The 24,761-nt window shown below is 43.0% G+C and overlaps 1 protein-coding gene across 2 annotated transcripts in view; it reads right to left on the bottom strand.

The window, feature by feature from the left end:
* DEPTOR (DEP domain containing MTOR interacting protein) overlaps positions 1 to 24,761 on the bottom strand; it is a 140,265-nt gene that overhangs the window by 88,899 nt on the left and 26,605 nt on the right. For both annotated transcript variants that reach the window (XM_079141724.1, XM_079141723.1), the window contains exons 2-3: positions 11,694 to 11,872; positions 10,262 to 10,385 (exon numbers count right to left, since the gene is read on the bottom strand). In XM_079141724.1, the coding sequence (XP_078997850.1) occupies positions 10,262 to 10,385; positions 11,694 to 11,872 (303 nt within the window). The remainder of the gene's footprint in view (positions 1 to 10,261; positions 10,386 to 11,693; positions 11,873 to 24,761) is intronic.

The raw sequence follows: 24,761 nt of genomic DNA, 5'->3' as shown, positions 1-24,761 counted from the left end.
TTTTTTTTTTTTTTTTTTTTTTTTGGTACTGGGGATTGAACCCAGAGGTTTTAACCACTGAGCCACATCCCCAGCCCTTTTTTATATTTTATTTAGAGACAGGGTCTCCCTGAGTTGCTTAGGGCCTTGCTAAGTTGCTGAAGCTGGCTTTGAACTCACAATCCTCCTGCCTCGGCCTCCCAAGCTGCTGGGATGACAGGCATGCACCACCACACCGGGCTGTAGGAGAATTTTTATTGTTGTTGTTTGTTTGTTCTGCAGAGCTGGTGTTTGAACCTACAGGTGCTCTACCACTGAGCTACCTCCTCAGACCTTTTTTTTTGAGACAGGGTCTTGCCAACTGCCTCAAACTTGCAGTCCTCCTGCCACAGATTTCTGAGTAGCTGGGATTAGAAATGTGTGCTACCACATCTGCCAGTAACAGTATTTTTGAGGCTATATATTTTTCCTTATGTTTTGGAAACCTAATGGTCCTGCATCAGATGAGATTCCATTGGACTTGACATCATTTGTCCTCACAACAAGCCTCTGAATAGGCATCTTCTTTCTAGATCTCAGGGAAAAAAACAGACTCAGAAGGGACAAATGTCTTGGTAGTAAGTGGCAGGAGAAGAACTCTTACCCACACTTCTTCAGCTCAGGAATCTTAGATGATGTTATCCATTCTATCAAGTTGAAAAGTAATTACAGAGGTTGAGTGGCAAAAATCAATGTGACAGCAACTTGGTTTGTACCCCTGAAACTACACAGTATTAGGAAAATTTAGCAGAAGTTACCAGAACAGCCAATCTCTATTGTCAACAGGTCCAGACCATTGTTTGAACAGCAGTGTGTTTACCTTTAAATCAAATCACTTCTAAATAATCAACCAGAGCTAGAAATCTGCCAATGACAACCTAGGGCTGATGACTTCTGACAAACACAGCTGGCCTGTTACCTGATCTGCATAATAACAAAGTTCTAGCATTATTGTCATATATTGCACAGCAGGGGGAAGGTGCACTGCTAGGAAAATGTGATTTCCAAAACCAGAAGCAAGGAGCTGACATGAGCCAAGTGATGGACACTTTCCTCAGACTCATTTAAAAATCCATTAAGCTGTGTATCGTTTACCATTATTTAGTAGTATTCCTTAAGGCCACTGTCTTGGATTGAAGCTAAAGACATTTTGAGAAGTAAAAGTTTCAGACTCAAAAGTACTTTGGGGGGAATGGATGTTTACTGGGATTAAACCCAGGGGCACTGCACCACCGAGCTACAATCCCAGTCCTTTTTATTATTTTGAGATAGGGTCTTGTTAATATTTTTTGGTATCGGTCCCCAGTCTTTTCTATATTTTATTTAGTGATAGGGTCTCCCTGAGTTGCTTAGGGCCTCACTAAATTGTTGAAGCTGGCCTTGAACTCACAATCCTCTTGGCTCAGCCCGCTGAGCCACTGGGATTGTAGGTGTGCATGACCAGGCCAGGTGAGTCTTGCTAAGTTGCTTAGGGCCTTGCTAAATTGATGAGGCTGGCCTCAAACTTGGAATCCCCCTGCCCAGGTCTCCCCAGTTGCTGGGAATACAGGCATATGCCATGGTACCTAGCTCTTCTTTGTTTTTGTTTTAAATGGGTTTTCACTACATTGCCCAGGCTGGTCTCCAACTTGTGGATTCACATGGTCTTTCTACCTCAGCCTCTGAGTAGCTGAGACTAGAAGTGAGAGCCAACAGAACCAGCATAATTTTAGACTTTTTTTTTTTTTTTTTTTTTCTGGAGACAGGGTCTCACTATATTGCCCAGGTTGGCCCTGAACTCTTGATCCTGCTGCCTCAGCCTCCTGAGTAGCTGGAATTACAGGTGTGTGCCACCATGACCATTTAAAAAATTTCACACTTACAACATTTACTTATAAAAGTTAAACAAATTAAACCTATAAAAGTTTTGATTAACATGAAAAATAAAGAACTAAGAGGAGTAGTAAGGACATAACCATTGCTCTCCTAATGATCGGTTACAAAATCTAATTTCTGTGTTTTGTTGTAGTTGTTGAGAGATAATTCTCCATGAATCTCTCTCATTTTTTTATGTCTTACAAATACTAACGGCTTTTGTTGCAGGCTAGCTTCTCAAGGATGCTTATACAGTGAATAGACTTGGAAGACTGTCTCTCCCTGGAGTGAAAAAGGCAGATTTGTTTTTTGCCAGTACAGCAACATTATGCCTCCCTCTGGAACCGAGGGGCAGGTGGGTTTGATGATCATGATAAAAAATTCAGGTTCCTGAAGCTTGCGGTTCCTCTTCTATAAGGCAACCCACTGGGTGTGCAGATGTCACCTGGAGTTCCTTGTGCTGTTTTGTAGGCACTAAGGTTTGGGAACTAAGTCAACAAAATGACGATACTCTGGCTACTGCTATTACTAAGAATAGGTGTCCTTGTCCTGACTCGGAGGGTTTCTTATCATCTACCAGTATTCATGAAGAAATGCCAGGCAAATTTGGTAGCTTGCACACAAAATCTCAGACCTCTAACAGCTTTTTGTTGTTTTTGTTTTGTACTTGGGATTGAACCCAGGGGCACTTTACCACTGAGCTATATCCCCAGCTGTTCGTTTTTTGTATTTTTTATTTTGAGGATCTCACTAAATTTCCTAAAGCCTCACTAAATTGCTAAATCTGGTCTTGAATTTAAGATCCTCCGTCCTCAGCCTCCCAAGTTGCTGGATAGGCATGTGTCACAGAGCCCAGGTCTTACCACTTCTTGACATTAGTTACACAGTATCAGAATCATACCTGGTCACACAAATTGTTACAAAACATAACAGCCTTTAATCCACTAACATTGCAATCTTAGGAAACTTAAACCCAAGAAGGCAGAAAATGTTATTAGGAGATTCTCCTAAACCACCAATTAATTGGATACCACAATTAATTATGTAAAATGCAAAAATATACATATTAGAAAATGTTTGTATCACAGTCTGCAAAATAGTTTAAAAACAGTTAAAGATAAAATTTGAATCAAGCCAAGCTCAATGGCCTGTAATTCATTATAGCTCGTACCTATAATTCCAGCATTCAGGAGGCTGAGGCAGGAGGATGGCAAGTTTGAGGTCACTCTCAGCAACTTAGTGAGCCCCTGTCTCAAAATTTAAAAAAAAAAAAATTTAAAGTTGAAAAGTTTTTTTTTTTAATTTAAAATTTAAAGAGCTAGGTTTATAGTTCAGTGGTAAAGTGCCCCTAGATTCAATCCCTGGTACCATCAAATGTTTTTTGTTTGTTTTGAATCAAGTTAAATCAAGTTACAGAACTTGGGATCTCAGTTTGAAAAAACAAAACAAGCCACACACATTGGCACACACCTATAATCCCAGTGACTCAGGAGGCTGAGGCAGGAGGATCACAAATTCAAGGCCAGCCTCAGCAACTTAGCAAGGCCCTACAAACTTAGCAAGACCCTGTTTCAAGTAAGAAATAAAAATGACTGGGGATGTAGCTCAGTGGTAAAGCACCCCTGGGATTAATTCCTGGTACCAAAAAAAAAAAAAAAAAAAAGAAAAAGAAAAAGAAAAAAGAAAACCACTTACATACTGAAAATAGAACAAAATGGAATAAAAAGTTGGAACACTTAGACTTTTTTTTAATTCCAGTTCCATATCTCAGGGTCTATATCACTTATTAAACCTCTCTGTAGCTCGTGCCTCGCGTTTTACAATAGGATCAGTTATGCCTGTTGGGTATACAACTCATAGAATTGTACAGAGCATCAAATAATAATGTGTAAGACACTCTGTCAACTCTCAGAAGCCAGGCACGCTAACCCTCTGGCTGCTGCTGCTGGTCATTAAAAGCAAGCTCTCTGTGCTCTTTCATGCTCCTGGCTCTGCAGCTCATAGCTATCACAACATGGAGAGTCCTTTGTTCATTCAACAAATATTTACTGTGCCAGGCACTGGGAGAGAACAAAGGAGTGTCCCTGGAACACATGACTGAGAGACCTCTGATAAGATAAAGCACACAAGGGGCTCTGGCTCTGGATACAGCTTCTCTCTTTCATTACTCTTCTGTCCTTGGAAGAGAAAATAAAGGAAGCAGTGGGAATGCAAAGATCTGAGAGCCTAGGGGCACTTTAAATCAGCTCTTCAGGCCCCTACACAGGACAAATGGACCACTAGTGGCTGCAGAGAGCAACTCCTGCTGCCAAGAAAACCAAGGCCCCTTGGATGGAAACACTGGACAAATGTCTCCAGGAAACAGACCTAGAAGGGATCTAACTCCATCTCAAGACTGAGGTTAAGTAAGAATTGAGATGTCTCCTCTAAAGATGAAATCATGGTTAGCTGAAAATGTACATTGCAACTACCAGACTTGGTAAGGAAAGTGCAAATTGTACCTCAAAGTCATATTCTCTTTTACAGCTAATTCTCTTCACCAGTATACAGAGCACTTGATATTCTTTTTTAGTATTACTTTTTTTTCTTGCGGTGCTGGGGATTAAAACTCAGACCTCATGCGTGCTAGGCAAGCATCCCAGACTGGCATTTGATATCCTAGAGCTCAATGTTTCTCTTAAACAGATCCATTTTGCCAACTGCTGAAAGACTAGGTCTGCAGTTTAGAGGCTGCACCATACCTTCCAGCCTCTGAAGGCAGCGTACCAGATTCAGTGTTGCTCTTTTTAAGTTATGGATATTTATCCTGTTTCCAAAAATTTCCTTTGAAAACTGACAATTGTACTGCTGGGGAGTGTTCTGCCTTGTGTTTTTGTGCTGAGTGTCTCAGGTTTGCGCATCCATGTAAAATGCAGTGGGATGGGCGAGGCCCCCCTGGAGGGAGGCGGTGCCAGGCTTCACTCCCTGCACGCTCAGCCATCCACGGGGCATAGGGTATGCAGGTGGTGTGTGTTCAGAAAAGGGCACTCTGCCCTGCACGCATCTAGATGAATTCCTCAAAATGACCAAGTTAGGGCATCGACCCGGTGCACACACCCTCTCCTGTTCCCAAGCTGGCAGCAGATGAGCGGCGGCATGCACACTGCCCTGCTGTGTGCTTATCCACATGGTCTACTCCCCTAAGACTAAGAAGTCAAGACAACCAGTACCTCCATTCACTAGACAGGCAAATAGAGACACAGGAAGGTGGAGCCACTTGCTCCAAGGCACAAAGCCAGGATCCACAACAAGGTAGCCTGGCCCCTGGGCTCTTAACCATGGCACTAGGCTGCATCTTATAATGATATGATAAACCAAGAATAACAGGCATCATTTATTTATACTATTATTTGCTACTCTAATAGAGCAGCTAATGCTTCTTGGGCTCTTGTTTCATGCCACATACTTTACAGACAAATATCATGTAACCGTCCCTTGTGGATCCTGGCTGTATGGTCACTGAAGACTGCACATCAGAGAGATTTAGCAACCTGAGCAAGGTCACAGAGCAAATGTGAGTCTGGGATTGGAGACCAGGGCTTTATAACTCCAAAGCCCACCTCCACTGTCGCTTATTATGCAGAAGGCTTCATGTCCCCATCTCCCCTATAACTCTTATCACAGTGGGAAGCTTCGTTCATTCCAGGATTCCTGATGTAAGATAACTGGAGTGACATCAACACTGAGAGCCAGCAGTGATTGAAATTTTAGTTTCAAAATAGAGTTTCTGTTCAACAAAATAGCAGACACCTCCACAAAGTAGAAAACCAGGGCATCTTAAAACCAGTATAGCTCAGTAAAACCTCAGCCAGAAACCGCCGAGTTTCAAAGTCCTATTAATAACAGAAGAGCAAGAGAAGAGCCGAGAGGAATTAAGGGCAATCCGACTGGTCCCTCGGAGTTGGTGGGAAGGGGGCAAACAAGAGCAGCACTGCACCTGCACCCCAGGTGCAGGCCCTCTCCATCCTCTTGGGCTGCATCACCATCAAGTCTAATGACCTCACTGCCTTGGGTCTCTGGTGCCCCTTCTGAAAGCAAGATGAAAAAGTCGTGCCTCCATTTTTGTAAAGAAATTCAGATCAAGTAATCTAATGGGAGTGCTTCAAGGAATGTAGTTTGCAAATAAAAGGCACTGTTGCTTTTATCAGGTCTACAGGATGCCCTGCAGACCCAGCCTGAAGGAGAAAGAGTTGGCTCTTACTTTCTAACATCAAACTTCACATCTGGTCTCTCTTCAGTACAGTGGTAGAGAAAGTTTTCCACCTTACAAATTCTCTGTTACCTTTTATGGGAAGCTATATGTTGAAGTAAATGTTGATCTCATTTGTTTACTCTCTACTATGGAAATATAAAGGATTTATTAATAGCCTAGTGGCAAGGAAGTTAGGGTCCAGGCTCCTGGGTTTGAATTTACTGGTGAGATGATCTCTGTTTTTTTTCTCATAACACAGAGACAATAACAGCATCTAACTCAGTATTGTTAGGACAATTAATAAATAAAGTGGATTAGTCAGGATGTCTGATACACAGTCAGCAAGCAACAAATATGTGTTGTTATGATCTCAGAAGGAAAACAGCAGAAGGGACACAGATCTTGCAAGGCCTTCGCTTACAAATATAAGAGATATCCTGGATAAGCACTCTGCTGAAAAGAATGTAGCAACAAAACTTCAATACTAAACAATTAAAACAACTGGAAAGATGAGCCATGAACAAAACAACTATTCACATGTTTTATTTTTTTCCTTTTCTCTCTCTCTCTGGTTTGTGTTTGTTTGTTTGTTTGTTTTGGAGTTGGGGACTGAGCCCAGGGCCTCATGTATGGTAGGCAAGTATTCTACCACCAAGCTACATCTCCAACTTCTACTTTTAATGTTGTTTTTAAAAAGTATCTAAAACTTATAAAATTCATAGAAAGCTTAGAAAACAAGGAAAGTGCATAAAATATAATTAATGCCAAAAATAACGGATTAAATACATAAATGGAACCGTCAGTCCCAAAAGTCCCAAAGTTTGTTCCAGGTGTGTTCCAGCCACCAGAACAAGGGGCCCAGGTTTGCTGGGAGGCAGCTAGGTCAACCACAATTAAGCACCTATTAAATTACTTTTTCCTAGTTCTAATTTCACAAGCAATTTGAAGAAATAAATTTCTTAGATACTGTAACACTGAATATTAATGACTAGAAAGTCAACTGCACACAGAAAAAGTACAGTAATATTGTTGAATCTGTCCACAAGTTCATGCACACTTCCCGCCAAACACATGCCCCATGGGACCAACTGGCCTTGGGAGATATGAAGAACGGTCAGGCCATGCCTGTCCTCAAGGTTCTGGGACTGAGGCAGTGAACATGCAAGGGGAATGTTAACAGAGTTCTACGATGGGGCAAAGACACAGGAAAGGCACCGAACTCAGTCCCAGGGGAACAGAAGGAGTCCTAGTGAGGGTCACGTTTAAACGGAAGCCCAGAGAGGCAGAATGAACCAGGGAAATGGTGAAAATGGCACACAGAGCCTTCTAGTCTTAGAAGTAGCCAAGAGCATATCAGGTGGCCACTTCTCCCAGTTCTCCAAGAGCTTCCCACCTCACTCACCTAAAGTGAAATTGCTAATTATCGCCATGGCCTTGGGCTCTTATGTATCAGGCCCTGGCTGAACTACTATTCCTTCTCACTTCCCAACCTCAGAACCTGAGGCCTCCTTATTATCCTTGAATATGCAAACGCTTCCTCAGCTCACAACCTGTATGTACCTGTGCTCTTCCCCTGCCTAGGTTACTCTTTCACCAGCCATCTGCAAAACTCACGCTGTTCAAATGTCATCTCCTCAGGGACATCTTCCTTGACCCCCTGTCTAAAACACCTCACCACCTTCAGTAAGTCTGCTTTTCTTTATAGCAGTGACTATCACCAGTACTATGCTTCATTATATTCTGTGTGTAGCAGGGGATGGGAGGGAGGGTACTGGGGGTTGAACTCAGGGTGCACTACCTTTGAGTTACATCCCTGGTTCTTTTTATTTTTTTATTTTGAGACAGGGTCTTGCTAATTTGCTGAGGCTGGCCTCCAACTTGCAATCCTTCTGCCTCAGCCTCCCGAGTTGTCATGTGGCCACCAAGCTCAGCTCAGGGCACATTTCCAGTGCTTGACATGGGGTAAAGGCTCAACATAGATTTGCTAAATAATCAATGAATTAATATATTTCCCGAAGGCAGAGAGAATATTCGGATGGTCCAGAGACATGCAGGTGAATATGCATAGATAGGATGAGAGAAGAGAAGTAACAGAAGGTGAAGCTAGAGTCTTTTTTCTAGAAGGTATCAACTTTAGCTCTTCCTATTATTATCTTGTCATCATACTCTTCCTGTTTTCAATAAAAGTTGATACCAGACATTTTCACATTTTTTTTCTTACAGTGTTGGGTATTAAACCCCGGGCCTCATGCATGCTGGGAAAGCACTATACCATGGAGATACACCTCTAACACCTCAGCCAGACATTTTTACTTGCTGGTAATACTTGTCCCAAAGTGTGGATATCCAGATTCAAAGAATAAGCTGCAGCTAGACATGATTGGCCTCCTTCATGGAAAGGACATGCATGGCTTTGGCAACACAGAAACATAGCTTAAAGGGACCATCATGGTATCTAAATATCTAATGCAGAAGCTCAAGTATTTCAATAGAGGTGCTGGTGGATCCCCTCCATTCAAATTCAGGTGAGTCAGGCGGATGAGGAATTTTCTAGACTTCAATTTAGAAAACTAGTGAGTGAAGAGCTAGTATCTACTGGACATGAAATGGTGAGACAAGTCAGGTGTGCCGGCACGAGCCTACGGCCGCAGGCTGAGGCAGGAGGATCACAACTTCAAGGTCAGCCTCAGAAACACGGTGAGACTCTGCATAAAATAAAAATACAGCTCCGTGGTAGAGGCCCCTGGTTCTATCCCCAGTACCAAAAAAACAAACAATACCAACCAAAAACGGTGAGACAAGACCAGCTCAGAAATAGGCAAACAGATGTCGGACAAGAGTACACAGCACAGGAAGGACAGATGCGAGGCGGTCATCAATACTGTGCTCACACTGGGAACGGCTGTCCCCATGGGGTCTTACTATGTCCCTGACACCTGAGTTACACACTTGAGACGGACGTGGCTCGGTTTATTCTTTTCACTCCCTCAGCAGCACTAGGTGGCAGGTCCTTCCACTTTTCCCATGTCACAAGCCAAGACACAGAGGTTCACGAAGGCAAAGGGACAGGACCAGAATTTACACTCACCATGGCATTACTTAACCTGACCACTCAGACCCTATTACTGCACCTACTCCCAACCAGGGGAAGGAAGGCTCTTTTTTGTAACAAATATTTATTTTTCAATTCCCTAAAGCCTTTCACGGCAGCCAAGGCTAAGGAGAAAGTGGCTTGGCTTCTGGTTTCTGCACATTTTCTTTTTGGTGGCAGTGGGGACTGAACCTGGTCTTTGCGCATGCTAGACATACCCTTTACCCCTGAGCTAAGTCCTCTGTACTCCTTTCTCTAATGGTTATCCTGGGGGAAAAAAAAAAACCAAGGAAGGTAGGATGAGGATGAAGTCATAGAGTAGCAGGTCAGCTCAGAGACAGACTCCTGGGAGATTCAAGACCCACCAGCAGAATAGTCTTCAGAAGAGCAGAGAGATGGGCATGGTGGCACTTGTCTGTAACCTCAGTGACTCCAGGAGGCTGAGGCAGGAGGATTATGAGTTTAAAGCCAGCTTCAGCAATCTAGTGAAGCCTAAAGCAACTCAGTGAGATCCTGTCTCTAAATAAAACATAAAAAAGGGCGGGACATGTGACTCAGTGGTTGAACCCGCCTGAGTTCAAACCTTAGTACCAAAAACAAAGAGCACAAAGATGAGTCCTGTAGACATCACGCTACCTGAAGTTTGCTCACTACTTATCTCCTGATGAACACGGCACGTCCCCTGCCCTTGCCTCTGCTTTTCTAGCGGACTCCAAGCCCGAACCGCCAGGTGCCACAGCAGCACTCCCCTCACACATGGAGAGGGCGTGGGCCACACCCCAGGGCGAGCATCAAGCCCCATCCCTTTGTTTCCACTTCTGGAGTTTTGCTAAATCAACTTAAATATAGAAAAGATGACTTCATTCTTTATTAAGAATCTTATGAAATCAACTTAATTTCTGGTAGAGAAAAGCAAATGGGTGACAGCATTTTTCTCCTCTGAAAAAGAACAGTTATGTAACCCGCCCCCGTGGAGAAGCCAGGCTGCAGTCAACACAAGGAAAGACGGAGACCGCCCTGCTTCTCTCTACGAGTCAGGGTGACGGCTCGGGGTCCCCCGCACGTACTTCTCATACAGCCTCTGTCCTCGCATGAACGCCTTCACTTCGTTGTCCAGCGGGAAGGTGCCGTCGTCCTTTCTAAAGCGGTAGAAGAGTTTGACATCTTTGAACTCCTTATGCTCGTCACACACTGCAACAGAGCACACACAGACAGGCAATGAGGAAAACGAATCACTCTTTATTTAATCACTCAGGTGATGTCAGATGCTAAGTAAGAATCCTGTCACTTCCTAACTCTGCAAGCACACAAATGGCTACTGTCTGGGTAAATATATGCAAAGCATTGCACAACATACCCGGTACCCGTTAAGTGCTCAGTTTGACTAGCTATCATCATCACCATTATTATTATCTATTAAGAGGTTTCACAAAATTCAATTCATCATTTATTCCACAAACTCTTCTTAAGATGGTATTGAGGCAGATCTTAGCCTCAAAGAGTGCACAATCTAGTGAGAGAGAGAGAAATGTCAGCATGGAGCTAAAACAAGGTGTGACAGGGTCATGAAAAGGTAAGGAGAGTCGGGCACAGTTGTACATGCCTATAATCCCAGAGGGAGGCTGAGGCAGGAGGATCACAGGTTTGAAGCCAGCCTCAACACATTTAAATTTAGCCTGGGCAACTTAGTGAGACCCTGTCTCAAAAAACAGAAAGAGCTGGGAATGAAGCTCACTGGTAAAGCAACCCTGTGTTCAATCCTCAGCACTGGGAAAAAAACAACCGAATGAAAAAGAAGTAAAGGGAGACCAGTGCCCAGGAGTCCAGGAACCCAGCTTTGGAGAATAGAGGCTTCCTTGAAGACTCTGTACATGGAAACCTGAAGAATGAGTAGAAACCGGGCAAAAAATGAGGAGACATGGCATCCCAGCCTGGAGAAGAGCAGCACAAGCAAAGGTCCATGCCAGGTGGAGAGATTTTGAGATGTGTTCCTGAGAGTTGACTGAACCACTGAGAGAAATGGCAAAAACTTGTGAACAACCTGGATCTCCATCAGCAGGAGAATGGATAAGTGAACAATGGCAGCAAAATGAACAAACAGATACACGATCAACATGGGTGCATCTCACAGCACGCTGATCAATCGCAAAAGAATTAACATGCATCCTTATAATGGCTCAAAACGCTTAAGACAGCGTGACACGCTATTTAGAGATGCATACACAGAAAGGAAGGGTATAAAAAAGTGCGTGGAAATAAGCCAAAACCTCTTGGTGGGAGGACAGGAATGCAACTGGGAAGAGGAACACAAGAAGCAACTTAAAGTAACATGTATTTCTTTTTTTTTTTTTTTTTAATTTTATTTGTTCTAATTAGTTGTACATGACAGTAGAATGCATTTATACATTTTGATAGATCATACATAAATAGAGTGTATCATGAAAAGTTTTAGGCCTTTGTGTCCTCGCAAGTCACCTTGACTGTGGCCACCTCACTCACCGTGATGAATAATGCCCCGGTCTGCTAATTTCTGCATGAGCTTAATTGCTGTCTCTCTATCGGAGGCCTCTTTGTGTTCAATCAGCCAGTCAATCAATTCTTTTGCAACAAAACAGTTTGGGTAGGTTTTGAGATGATGTCGTCTATCTTTAATGACCTTTTCTTCATGCAGCCTGAGTCTAGAAAGAACAATGAACAACGACTTTAGGAATTTTGAAGACCACACGAATAACTAAAACAATCCCAGAGAGAAGTAAATGAAACAGAAGCTCTCAATGCAGCGAGTGGCACTAAAAGATCTTCATGTCAGCTGACGGTTTTCATGCCGTCAGAGTTCAAAGGCTCCAGGAGGCGATTCCACCCTCGGATCTAGAGATGATACAGGTAAAGGCTCCAGGAGGTGTTTCCACCCTCAGATCTAGAGATGATACAGGTAAATGTGAGAGGAAAAGCCACAGGGACAACCTACAACTCTCTGGCCATTCAGGAGAGCAAGAAAAGCTCTCTTATCTTCTACACTTATCTTACTGACTTTCTCTTTCTCTCTCTGCCAGTGGGGTTATTGGTTGAACCAACCAACAAAAACTTTGGAAACCCACTGAAACAAGGTACTTTCTCTCCATCACAAATTACTCAGGGTCCACTATATCTGCATACCTTCCTTCATTCACCTAACAAACGCTGTGAGTGACTGCCACCTGCCTGTTAGGAACTTTGGGATAGTAGAGTCATGGGAGGCTGAGGTAAGGAGGCTCACAAGTTTGAGACCAACTTGGATAACTTAGTGAGAACTTGTCTCAAAATTTAAAAATTAAAAAGGGCTTGGGATGTGGCTCAGTGGTAAAGCTCTCCTGGGTTCAATCCCTGGTACCCAAAAAGGCGGGGAGGGAAGGGAAATGCTTCAAAGAATTTGAACACTGAATTTGAAAGTTCATGAAGTCACCTGTTGTGGTTAGGATATGAGGTATTCCCCAAAAGCTACTGTTAGTACAGGAACATTGAGAGGTAAAATGATTGTTTTATGAGAACTGTAAACTAATACATCCATCCTAGTTTGAATGGACTGACTGAATGGTAACTGTAGGCAGGCAGGGTGTGACTGGAGAAGGTAGGTCACTGGGGGTGTGCCCTGGAAGGGTACCTCTTCCCTGGGCCCCTTCTCTTCTTTTTCTTCACCTCCCAGTTGCCATGAGCTGAGCTGCTTTCTCTGCTAGGCCCTTCTGCCATGATGTTCTGCCTCACCTTCAGCCTAGCACAATGGAGTCCAAGGACCATGGACTGAGACCTGTGAAACCCTGAGCCCCAAATATACTTTTCCACCTCTAAGTCATTCTTGTCAGGTATTCCACGGCAATGCAAAAGCTAGACACCACCTAACCTGGATTTAAATTCATGAACTAATACATTCCTTTATGCTTAAGGAAGTTTAATTAGGTGTCTAATACCAAAATCATCCTAAAACAGCCTCCAATTGAATGATTTGATGGGTCAGTGGCACTGGAAGTTGCCAAACTGGTGCCTTCAGTCTGGTCTACACCCTGCAGTCCCAGAACTTTCTAGAGTCAGGCACAAGGTCTTTCATTCTCCTGTCTCCTCCCTTTATTCTGCTGCCATGCACTCACTGTCCTTATTCCTGAACACCAATACTTCCCTTAACCTGCTGCTTCTCTTCTACCATGGCCCACTAAGCTAGCTGGTATAAAAATATGTAGAACTCAAAGATTTTGAGCAAAAGCTTAATATGAACATCTATGAATAAAGAAAACAAGCACTTCATGCATGGAATGTATGACATCTATTCTGGTCACTCAAAGGCTGTTTTGTGTCCTTTTATTACTGATCCTTGGCTAAGTGCTAAAAAACTTAGGGTAAATGTCACTTGTGCTTAATTACTACACAATGTTCTACCATTTATAAATTTCTATCAGCTAAAACCTAGGAGTCAAGATATATTAGTAAGACTGGCTACAGAAAGAACATAGCAAAAAGTCTACTAATAAAAGAGATGAAGATGTCAGTAATATTAGGAAAACATCAAAGAAGAGGAATCTAGTAGGTCCAGAAAATCTATTATAAGATTGTGGTGGTGGAATAACATTGCCAAATTTAATCAGGAAAAACTCAGGAAACCCAGTTAAATTTGAATTTCAGAGACACAACAATTTTTTCATACAGACATATCCCAAATGTTACATGGGACCTACTTATAATAATAAAAAACTATTATTCATTGGATCTTCAATTCAAATTCTACTGAGTACCCTGCATATTATCTGGTAAGCTTACGAGGAACATGTCTTGTTAAACGTGGAAGTTGGTATATCGAGATGGCAGAGGGCACTCTGTCTTCAGGGCTTCCTCCTCTAGGGAAGCTACTTGTGAAATGTTATGTTCAGTACCTGACTCTCAGGTTTATCTGATTCTTCCAGAAAATACTTTGGCCCCTGTGCTTAAGGCCAGACCGCAGGCTTCATATGCTAAGAACAGGGTCGGAAACACAAACTGCAAAGATTATAAATTATAAAGCTGGTGGTGTGAAACTAAACCACAGAATCTTACTGAGACAAATAGCTGGGTGTCATGATATGGGCCTGTAATCCCAGTGACTCTGGAGGCTGAGGCAGGAGGTCAGCCTCTCCAACTTAGAGCGACCCTATCTCAAAACGAAAAATAGAGCTAGGTATGTAGCTCAGTGGTAGAACACCTCTGAGTTCAATCCCCAGTACTGGGGAAAAAATATGCAATTAGATTTCACTGTTTTCCTTCTTTGGTCACTATTAGCCAAAATTTTGCCATGCTTTACTTTATAAATTATCTGGCTTAATTTGTTTCCCTCCTGGGTACTAGAGATTGAACCTACGGATGTTTTAGCACTGACCTACATCCCTTGCCCTTTTTGAAACAGAATCTACACTAAACTACCAAGGCTGGCCTGGAACTTGCAGTCTTCCTGTCTCAGCATCCCAAATGGATGAGATTACAGGCATGTGCCACAACACCAGGTTCTAACTCCATAAATCTTTAAAGACATCAGCTTAGGAAATAAACAGAAGTTCCTGGAGTGACCAAGTAAGGCAAGTGGGCTTTCACTACCCAGTAGTCTTGCTGCTAAGTCAAAGAAAACCTCCAGGATCTTTCTTAATTAACCTCAACTTAGAAAAAAACAAAATCAAAAGCAAGAAAATCTGAGTTTTCTGTCTTCTGATTCAGGGCTGGTAGAAAAGGCTGCAGGGGAAAGACAGGGGCAGTGAAGGAAATAAAGAATTACACCTTCTTTCTGACAGTGCAGACTCCTAAGGCTCAATAATAAGTTGAGGAACCCAAATACCCCTCCATGGTTAGTGGAGATCACCTTTGACTATGTAAAACGAACCCTAGGACAGTAAATGGACGTCAAAGAAGTGAGATTTTCCCTTTCCCATTATCCTGGAACCTTAAGCTATGAAAAAATGAAACAAATAGCCAGCTATCAAAAATTAGCTCAAAGGAACTGGCGATATAGCTCAATGGTAGAGTGCTTGCCTAGCACCTATGAGGTCCAGAGTTCAATCCCCAGCAACACACACACACACACACACAAAGAGAAAGAAAGAAAGAAAGAAAGAAAGAAAGAAAGAAAGAAAGAAAGAAAGAAAGAAAGAAAGAAAGAAAGAAAGAAAGAAAGAAAGAAGGAAGGAAAGAAAAATTGCTTAGGTTGGGCACCTGTCTGTAATCCCAGAGACTCAGGAGCCTAAGGCAGGAGGATCACAAGTTCAAGGCCAAATTTGGCAAGTTATGGAGGCCCTGCCTCAAAATAAAAATGAAAAAGACTAGGGTATATCTCAGTGGTAGAGTATCCTGGGTTCAATCTCCACGGGATGGGGAGAAGCTCAGAGGGAAAAAGACATTCTGTCATTCTGAGATAACCTATGCACGGGTCAAAGGAGGTGTCATTTGTCTTATATTAGAGCAGAGATTTTAAAAAATGGACCTATCCAAAGTAAGGACAGAACTGCTTGTGTTAAACATAAACATGATGAAAAACAAGAGCTATGCAAAATAACAACTCACAAAGAGCAAAAAGGAAGAGATCATGTAATAGATTAAAAGAAAAATCTAATCTGAAAAAAAAGTTCAGGAAACAAAAAGCAATGACCCTATTATGATTAAAAAAAAAAAAAAAAACTGAAAAGAACATGAGTTCAGTAAAATAAGAACTCAAAGATAAAATTAATATGAAAAGAGAGAGACAGAATTTAGGGGAAAAACTGAAGCAAGGTCATCACTGTCAAATGAATTGTGAATAACAAGGACAAACAAATTACATAGCTAAAAACCGAAATTCTGACTGAAAAAAGACTGCAGTAAAAGAAGGGGGGAAACAAAAAAATTAAAAGCAGATAGAAATTAATAGCTTTTTTAAAACTATGAAATTAATTCCTAATATTTGCTCAGTATACTTAAGTTTCGGCAACCAACTCAAGTGGTCACCTTCAAGTTAGATCTAAGGAAAGTTTGGGTATTTCAAGAAAAAGAAAAGAGACAGCCCAAGTATTTCTTGGCAAGCTGATGAGGCTCAGTTCTTCTTCGCAATAGGCCATGTTTTAGTTATGGGGTGATGTTTCTGAAGTACAGACTAGGAAGACCCCTGGGGGAACCATTCCACATAGCTTTGTTCTTTTCTGAGTGCACAGGTTTAGCCCCCAAGTGCCATTTCAGGGAACAGTAAGCAAAACAAGACTAGAAATCCAAAGACTTGGACTGTCAGTAGTTCTGTGACAATCAACTTCCAAGCACCGAAGTTCTCGTTGGGATACCTGACTACGTGCTAGGCACAGTTGACTGCTTTATGGGCGTTAACTCTCATGACAACTCCCCAAGGGAGGTAACACTAAAACCACAAATGGTACCCCATGTAGAGTTGTAATTATTAGTAAAATATGAGCCCTACTGAAAACAAAAATAGCTCACATAAGTATGCTGAAGTCATCACATGAATCCTTCTAATTAATTCAGTGACAATGACACTGAGTAATTTGTTTAACATGCACAGAGTGGCAGAATGCAAAACATTAATTCTTAGACATGATGTCTGTCAGGAATCCAAGAATAATGAGGACCAATTTACTTAGAAATTGAAATGTGGAACAAGCTTCCATATAATTTGGTGGAGGAGGAATAAGTCATGAGCCAAGAGAGGAGTTTTAGCTCCTGTAAAGTTTCCAAATTAAAAAATTATTAGGTAGTGTTTATCTTTAAATACTACAGAACAGAGCCTTTCAGTTACTATCCTTTCATGACCCCTGAGCTTGGTGCCATTCTGGAGCATTCTCTATGTCTACTGACTCCCACCCTGCTTGGTGGGACAGGGGTGGCACACTCCCTTCTGCCCCACCAGGCCCTAGTACATTTCCATGTTTAAGAAAACTGAGTAGAAATAAGAGGAAGGAGAAAGTATTTTAGGTCCAGGATATTGGCTATATGGACACTGATATTTTTAGACAAGTTACCAGGAGTCAAAAGTGCACAATAACTGTGCTACCATCTTTTTTCTTTTGCAGCCACAAACAGAATTCTAAAAATGAACATTGAAATTTGCATATTTCAAACTGGATATGGTGGTGCACACCAGTAATCCCAGCTACTCAGGAGACTGAGGCAAAAGGAGCCTGAGTTCAAGGCCAGCCTGGGCAATTCAGAGAGACCCTGTCTCAAAATAAAAACATAAAGAGGGCTCAGGATGAGAGAGCCTTTGCCTAGCATGTGCAAGGCTGTGGTTCCATCCCCAGGACTGCAAAAATTAAATTAAATTAAAACTATGTCTCTACTTTCCAGAGTAATTGATTTCCCAAGATTTGCTCCTAGGACTGGGGATGTAGCTCAGTGATAGAGTGCTTGCCAAAGTTTTGCTTATTATCATTTGTTATAAAAAGAAAAACATTTCCTTGAACTAAACTTTCTTTCAAATTTTCACAACTTTCAGGCTGGGGATATAGCTCAGTTGGTAGAGTGCTTGCCTAGCATGCACAAGGCCCTGGGTTCAATCCCCAGCACCACTGGGGGGGAAAAAAAAAAAAAAGAATTTCGCAACTTTCAAAACCTGAAAATACATGTGGATATCTCAAAGGCGGCAAGAGAGTAGCCATATTTCAAAGCCTTGTTGGAAAAGACAAATTTCTACAGAGCAGAGCCTCAGTGAACAGCACTCTCCAGTGTTCAACACCCATGCCTGTTTGTCTGCATGGGACAGGGTCTAAGTGGAAGAGCCCCTGACCTGGTGGTCCCCTGCACACATGCACAGGCAGGACAGTGAGAGGACCCAGGGAAGGTCCTCCCCAGTCCAGCTTACAGTAATAGCTACGCCAAGCCCAAAGGCCCCTCTGCCAAATTTAAACCAGATTGAAGTTTTCAAACTCTCTTTATGCCACGGCACGTTTTCTTCAGGTGAAATCTTCCCCAGACCTCAAATCAAGAGCAAGGTGGGGGTGCTCTGATGGTGAGGCAGCCCTGCTGCCCAATCCAGAGAATTCCCTGGTGTTCTGACGCACACCCTCCATAGCCCCAGAATACTCAGAATTTGTAGAACAAAGGTTAAAATAAAATAGTATCAAAAGTTAAGGAAACCTGACCATTAGGAAAGAGAAAATGGGGGGCGGGGGCAGTGCACAGCACAGAGAAGCCAAGAAAGGGAGAGAAGGCCCCTGAAGCTGCCAACCAGGGTTGGCCAGGGACGGCAGGCTCTGGAGTGCCTTGGTTCCTTAGAGGGGTCCAGTTTCTCTTCCAAGCCATGTGCACCATTTAATAACCAGGACACAGCCCTTCCCCTCAGATGGCTGAGTGTGTCTTGACTCCCTAGATCCAGAACTCAGTACCCAGTGCCCTCTGGCACCTCTGAGGCTCCCCTGCCTCTTCTCACCTCCCGGACACTTCGCTCTTCATGCCTTGAGCATGCCAATCCCCCTCCCCGTCTCTGCTCAACAGAGAATGCTATGCTTAGAACACTCCCTCTCCCACCTTCAGCAATTCGAAAAATTCTACTTGCTCTTTAAGAGTCAGCTTTCCAAGGGCACCTGCTCTGTGAACATGTTCTCATGCCAGAAAGCAGTCTTCTTTCCTCTGTTCTCCTGCAAGGTATTCTAGTGCCACTAGTAGAGCATTCATCCCACTGTATTACATGTGATCATGGACACTAAGGGACAGTTGCTTATTGATTGTTCCAATTCCAGTGCACAGCAAATACAAGGGATCGATCCTCAATATGCAAATCAGTTAGACATACTATGCTCTCAGCCCACGGGAAGCATAAACAAATAGTCTTTGGACTAACAGAGTCCAAAGCAACCCACACTCAACACACTAGACTAAGGAGAAAAAACAACTCTATTTTACCTGCATTTTCAATCCCACTGGCTATGGAATTTAAATCAAAGAAAGAAAAGAGCTGGACATGGTGGTGCACACCCGTAATCTCAGTGGTTCAGGAGGCTGAGGCAGGAGGATCACAAGTTAGAGTCAGCCTCAGCAACTCAGTGAGACCCTAAGCAAATTAGCAATACCCTGTCTCAAAATAAAATATAAAAAGAACTGGGGATGTGGCTCAGTGGTTAAGCACCCCTGGGTTTAATCCCCCGTACCAAAAATTAAAAAAAAAAAAAAAAAAAAAGAACGAACGAAAACAAAACAAAACCCGACCATCCCACCATTCATGTCAGACAGTTGGTTGGTTCACAGGCTTTAGATTCAAGGTGATTCTGTAATGTTCTATTCCTGTCCAACTAACCAGCTGCTGAAATTGCATCAGACGATTTCCTCTTTTGGCCCCAGGAGAACAAACATTACTGAGTGCAGGGTGTTAATAATACCTACAAAAATCACTGTCCATCTGATAAGAAATGTGGAAACTGTTTTTCAAAAACTAGCTTGCAGAGAGCTGCAGGAGGCTATGGGACCCAGAGAACAAAGGGGAGACTGAAACTACACATTCTCATTTAAAAACAGCATCCCAGGACTGGGGAGATAGCTCAGTTGGCAGAGTGCTTACCTCGCATGCATAAGGCCCTAGGTTCAATCCCCAGCATCACCAAAAAAAAAAAAAAAAAAAAAAAAGGACTAAATCTACGAAATGAGCCCACTGTGCTGACCCCACATGCTTTCTCTTCTAAAAAGCAATTTACCTATAGCCTGGCCTGGCTTAAGTTCACAGGAAATGTTACGGTCCTCAGCAAATAAAAACAGCATCATAAATCTTAGCCAAAATAAACATGTTAAGTTAAAAAACACAGCAAACCAAACAGGGGGCCCTTGTGATGTGGGAAATGGCCCCAAAATAGGTGTGCTTGGCTACTGTTCTTTCCAGATGTTCTGCCATAGTCAGTCAGTGTCCTGGGGGATCTGAGAACCCCAAAAAAGTCACACTAAGTCCCTACTCTTAAAAGGCTCTGTGCCTAAAAGGACACATGAAAACAGGAACAAATGAAATTTAACACAACTGTGTTGCCTTTGAGATTTATTTTATAATTAAAATTTTTCAATTATCAAAAGAAATGCTCATAGCAGAAAAAAAATCAAACACGTGTAAAATGAAAATTAAAAGTCTCTTTTTTGGGCTGGGGAGATAGCTCAGTTGGTAGAGTGCTTGCCTTGCAAGCACAAGGCTCTGGGTTTGATTCCCAGTACCACGAAAAAAAAAAAAAAAAAAGTCTCTTTTCCTGGGTTAAGATGAATTGACAATTATTGAAGCCAGTAAACTCATAATAAATTGATCACAGGTGAAGCTAGTTGACAGATAAGTAGGCTTATTTACAGTATTGTATCTACTTTGATATGTGATGACGTTTTCCTTGCCCTACACTTTCCAAAGGAACCAGGTATTAATAGTTGCTTATGTAATTCTGCAGAAATCTGCTCTGTATACACACACATATGGTAGGATAAGTACATTTTTATATGAAATAGGATCATAATACACATTTCACATAGTATTGCTTCAAGAAAATGCTTGAATGCTCCCAGCCTGACCAGAACAACAGAACATGGAATAGGAACGGGAAGGAAAGAGTCTAGAATTGTAAACAGAGCACACTTGACTCTGGAGAATCAGAAGGAACTGGTCTGGGACCACACACACACACACACCCACACACACACACACACACACACTCACTCACTCACTCACTCATTCAAAACAAGCCAAAAGTAGCCGTAACCACTTTGCTTATTTACTTATCAGTACTGGGGATTGAACATGGGGGCACTCTACCACTGAGCCATGTCTCCAGCCCTTTTAATTTATTTATTTATTGTTTTTTGGATACAGGGTCTCACTAAATTGCCCAGGCAGGCCTCAGATTTGAGTTTTGAGATCCTCCTGCCTCCACCTCCGGAGCTGCTGGGATTACAGGTGTCTGCCACTGTGCCCAGCTGCAGTTCACCATTTTAGGAGATGGTCATGCCAAACATTCTACTAGCAAATCCTTTTTATCGGGTTGTAAGCAATGGTTCTGTGAATCAAGAACAAATCCAGAGTCAAAGTTCTATACTGAGTCCTTTCAGGGCTTGGGTGAAGTCAATACAAACCAAAATCCCACGGGAGCTGTGCATCAGGTCACTGCATTGCATTGAAATGGTAAACACACCCCGCGGGGGAGGGAGTTTTATTCCAAGTCTCATGTATCATATACTGTCTTCCAAATCATGATGAAGGAGTATCAGCAGCAAAAGTAACAGAGAGCTGAGCCTCACAAAATCCCTGAGAGTCAGGAAGGCAATGTGGCACTCATTTCATAGATAAAGAAGGGAGCTCAAAAAAGGTAGAGACTTGATCAAGTCACATTTTAATGAAGAAGAGATCAGGACTTGAACCCAGATCTTCTGATTGGTATGTTCAGAAAGCTAGCCAGGTCATCAGCAATTAGGTGCACCTTTTTGGAGCACCTATTCGAAGCTCAAAAGAAGAAACATTTTAGGTATGTCCAAGTGCCATAATAAAAAGTGAGGACTTAGGCAATTTACACATCACACAGACAATGCCACCAATATACAGGCTGAACTCACAGAAATGCCTACAAAAGAAGTCATCACGTTGAGTCTGAGACAATGTCATATGATTAACATGACACTCCAGGAGGTAGGAAATGGCCATTCAGAGAGTTAGTGTCAGACATATACATCTCAATAATGTGTGCATAAAGCCTCATGAGGCCTTTCTAATCTCTCATTTCATTCCTGAGATAAGAGGAAAATATAGGGTCAGGACAGGAAGTTCTCAGGTCAGCTTTCTTTATCGTGGGTTAGACCTGTGACTTTCACTTAGTTCTTCTGCCACGTGAGCTCTTTCTCAAGAGCTCTCTCGTTCTGAAGAAACAAAATCAATCACATTCTATCTCCAGGTATGATCTGGTCCTCTGATGAGTCAGGGGAATTGTGCTCTTCCTGCTCACGAAGCACCTTTCCAAGAAGCACCAGGAATTTCTGTTTTACAAACAGGCCATTATTTGTCTACACACCACGCCCAGAAGCATTAGGCTTCTAATTACCATGGGTGAAGAAACAAGCCCAGAACAGTTCAGGGAACTTACTGAAGACACAGCATGACTCACAGGACCAATACTAGTTACAGTGTCCATCGGCCCCTGCTATCTTGGTAAAGGACAGGGCAGTGTTCTCCACTCTTGACCCCTGTCCCTATTGTCTGTCTCTGTACTGAAGAGATGCTTGTCCCGACTTCTACAAACACAGGGTGGACTATGTTTCCCGTATAGCAGGGTTTTCCAAACAGCAGGATACATTGTATCCCTCCCTTCACACCTGGTTCCAAGATCTGGCAGTGAGCCATAAATGGTGCTACTCAGGTGACAGCAACTGGGGGAGAAGAAAGCTAAAGCTTCCAGGTAGGTCTGAGGGACTGAGTTACATTAACTAGCAAACTAACTTCCTGCCCTCCCCACTCACTTCTGTGTTCATTATCCACACAGAAGAAGTGCTAGGGAGCCCGCCAGCCAGGATTCAAATACGACTTCCATCCATTATTCCCTCTGTAACTTTGGACATAGCATTCAGTGTCTCTTCTTGGTGACTAGACTTTCTCATCTTTAAAATGGGAATAGTGCCTGTCTCATAGGATTACTGTGAGGAATAAATGACAGAAACTATGTAGAGGTCTTAGCACACAAGAAGCTTGCAGTAAATATCCACTCTCATTTCAGTTATTATGTAATATACATTTAATTGTCCTGTTTTGCTACAAGCACCAAGAAGCCCCTAAATATGCATTTGGTGACTTTGTAAAACAAATGTAGTCATGAATCAGGGAGAAATCACCAGGGCTAGCAATTACTGAAGAGACTGGCTGTTCTCTTTAGTTAAAAAATTAGAGAGCCCTGCTAATGGAGTGGCAGGTTAAATCCAGGGTGCTCAAGGTGAGGAAGACCTTGTGCACTCCCTGGAAATAAGTTGAGGCCTTCATGTCCTGTGATACTTGCTAGAACCAACCTCATCTCCTCTCTCTTTTTTGGAGGTACTGAGGATGAAAACTGGGGACACTCTACCACTGAGCAACATCCCCCACCCTTTTTATCTTGAGATGGGGTCTTGCTGCCTTGCCTAGGTTGGCTTCAAACTAGCAATGATCCTATCTTAGTATCCAGAGTCCCTGGGATTAGAGGCCTCTGCCACCACACCAGAGTGTAAACCTCTGTAAACCAAACTGAGTACTAAAAGCACTCCATTGTTTTAACGGGAAAGAACGGCCAGGCGATCCAGATCACGCCTTCCTTCATATTGGTTTTTACAGAAGGGAAAACTGAGATGAGCGAAGTCTGGTGACTTGCCCAAGGTTTCCCAGCTGGAGCTTAAACCATGAGCTCCTGACTGATAGCAGAACGGTCCAGTGTGCTCCACAGTTGCACCGAGAGAAAGGAGGCTGCTAAGCCAGTCTTCATCCAGGAGTGGCCACTGAGGAGAGAGCTGGCCTGGCTCTGCTTTGTGTGCAGCAGCCTTCCAGGTCATTTCCGGTGACACCCAGACTGCCCTCGTTCTTGAGCCACCCACTGCCCCCCAACCAAGAGTTAGTGCTGGAAACTGGAAACCTCTTCCCCGAGAAAACAGTATCTCTGGGACAATTTTAGACAAAGGAAAATAGATAGAAAGATCAGGTACAAATATCCTCAAATAACTAAAATATTGTCCAATACACCCACCGCCATCACTACCACCACCACCCCTGTGAAATTTTGAAAAATACATGCCAGGTGATTTGGACAGTCTGCATTAGAATCACCTGAAGGGCTGATTAAAACATGCGAGGCAGGGGGTGGGGCACGAGGGTCACAGCCTACTTTTCTAATTCGGTAGGCCTGGGGTGGGCCCATGAATACGCATTTCTAAGAAGTGTTCTTGTGAGGCTGATTAGGAACCACACTTTGTATATCACTGTGTTGAGGAGTAAACAGAAGAAAGGAATAAGGGGAGCCAAATGAGAAGCTGAGCCTAGAGGAGGGCAAGTTCAAGGCTGGCCTGGGCGCCTTCACAAGGCCCGGTCTCAAAATGAAAAGGGCTGAGGATGCAGCTCTGATGGAGCACCCCTGGGTGCAATCCCCAGTACCAAAAAGAAAAGAAGCAGAAGAAGAATGGAAAATGACAGGGAGGAGGGAAGCAAGGTGAGGTTGAGCAAGTAAATCCAAGCCAGGCTGGGTGTGGTCGAGGACACACCCGCCCCACCCTGCTTGCTGGCTTCCAGGAACCGTAGTGCCCTCCTCTGGGAATCAGAGCCCCGTGGCCCACGGTCCACTGACAAGTGAACTCAACCCAGGGCCAGCCTTCTGCTGTGAATTTTAGGACCCCTCCTTTTAAATGCATCTCCCTGTCTGCTTGCTCCTTCTTTGAGCAGGGGCATGGCCTTCCCTTCCAATAAAAAGGCATAATTTTTTTTTTTTGTTTATTTTTAACACAGTTTGAATTTTAAATTGGTGTGTGACATTAAACAGTTCTCTGGCTGAGGAACATAAGTACTCCTATACAATGTGATCAGTTAATCAGCTGGTATAACCAATGGCAGGTATTGCACCTGTTCCCATTTTGACAGGGAAATTT

The sequence above is a fragment of the Sciurus vulgaris genome (assembly GCF_902686455.1).
Source record: "Sciurus vulgaris genome assembly, chromosome: 1".
NCBI classification, from domain to species: Eukaryota; Metazoa; Chordata; class Mammalia; order Rodentia; family Sciuridae; genus Sciurus; species Sciurus vulgaris.
The sequence above is the reverse complement of the archived record's forward strand: the minus strand, read 5'-3'. Positions and strand labels throughout refer to the sequence as shown.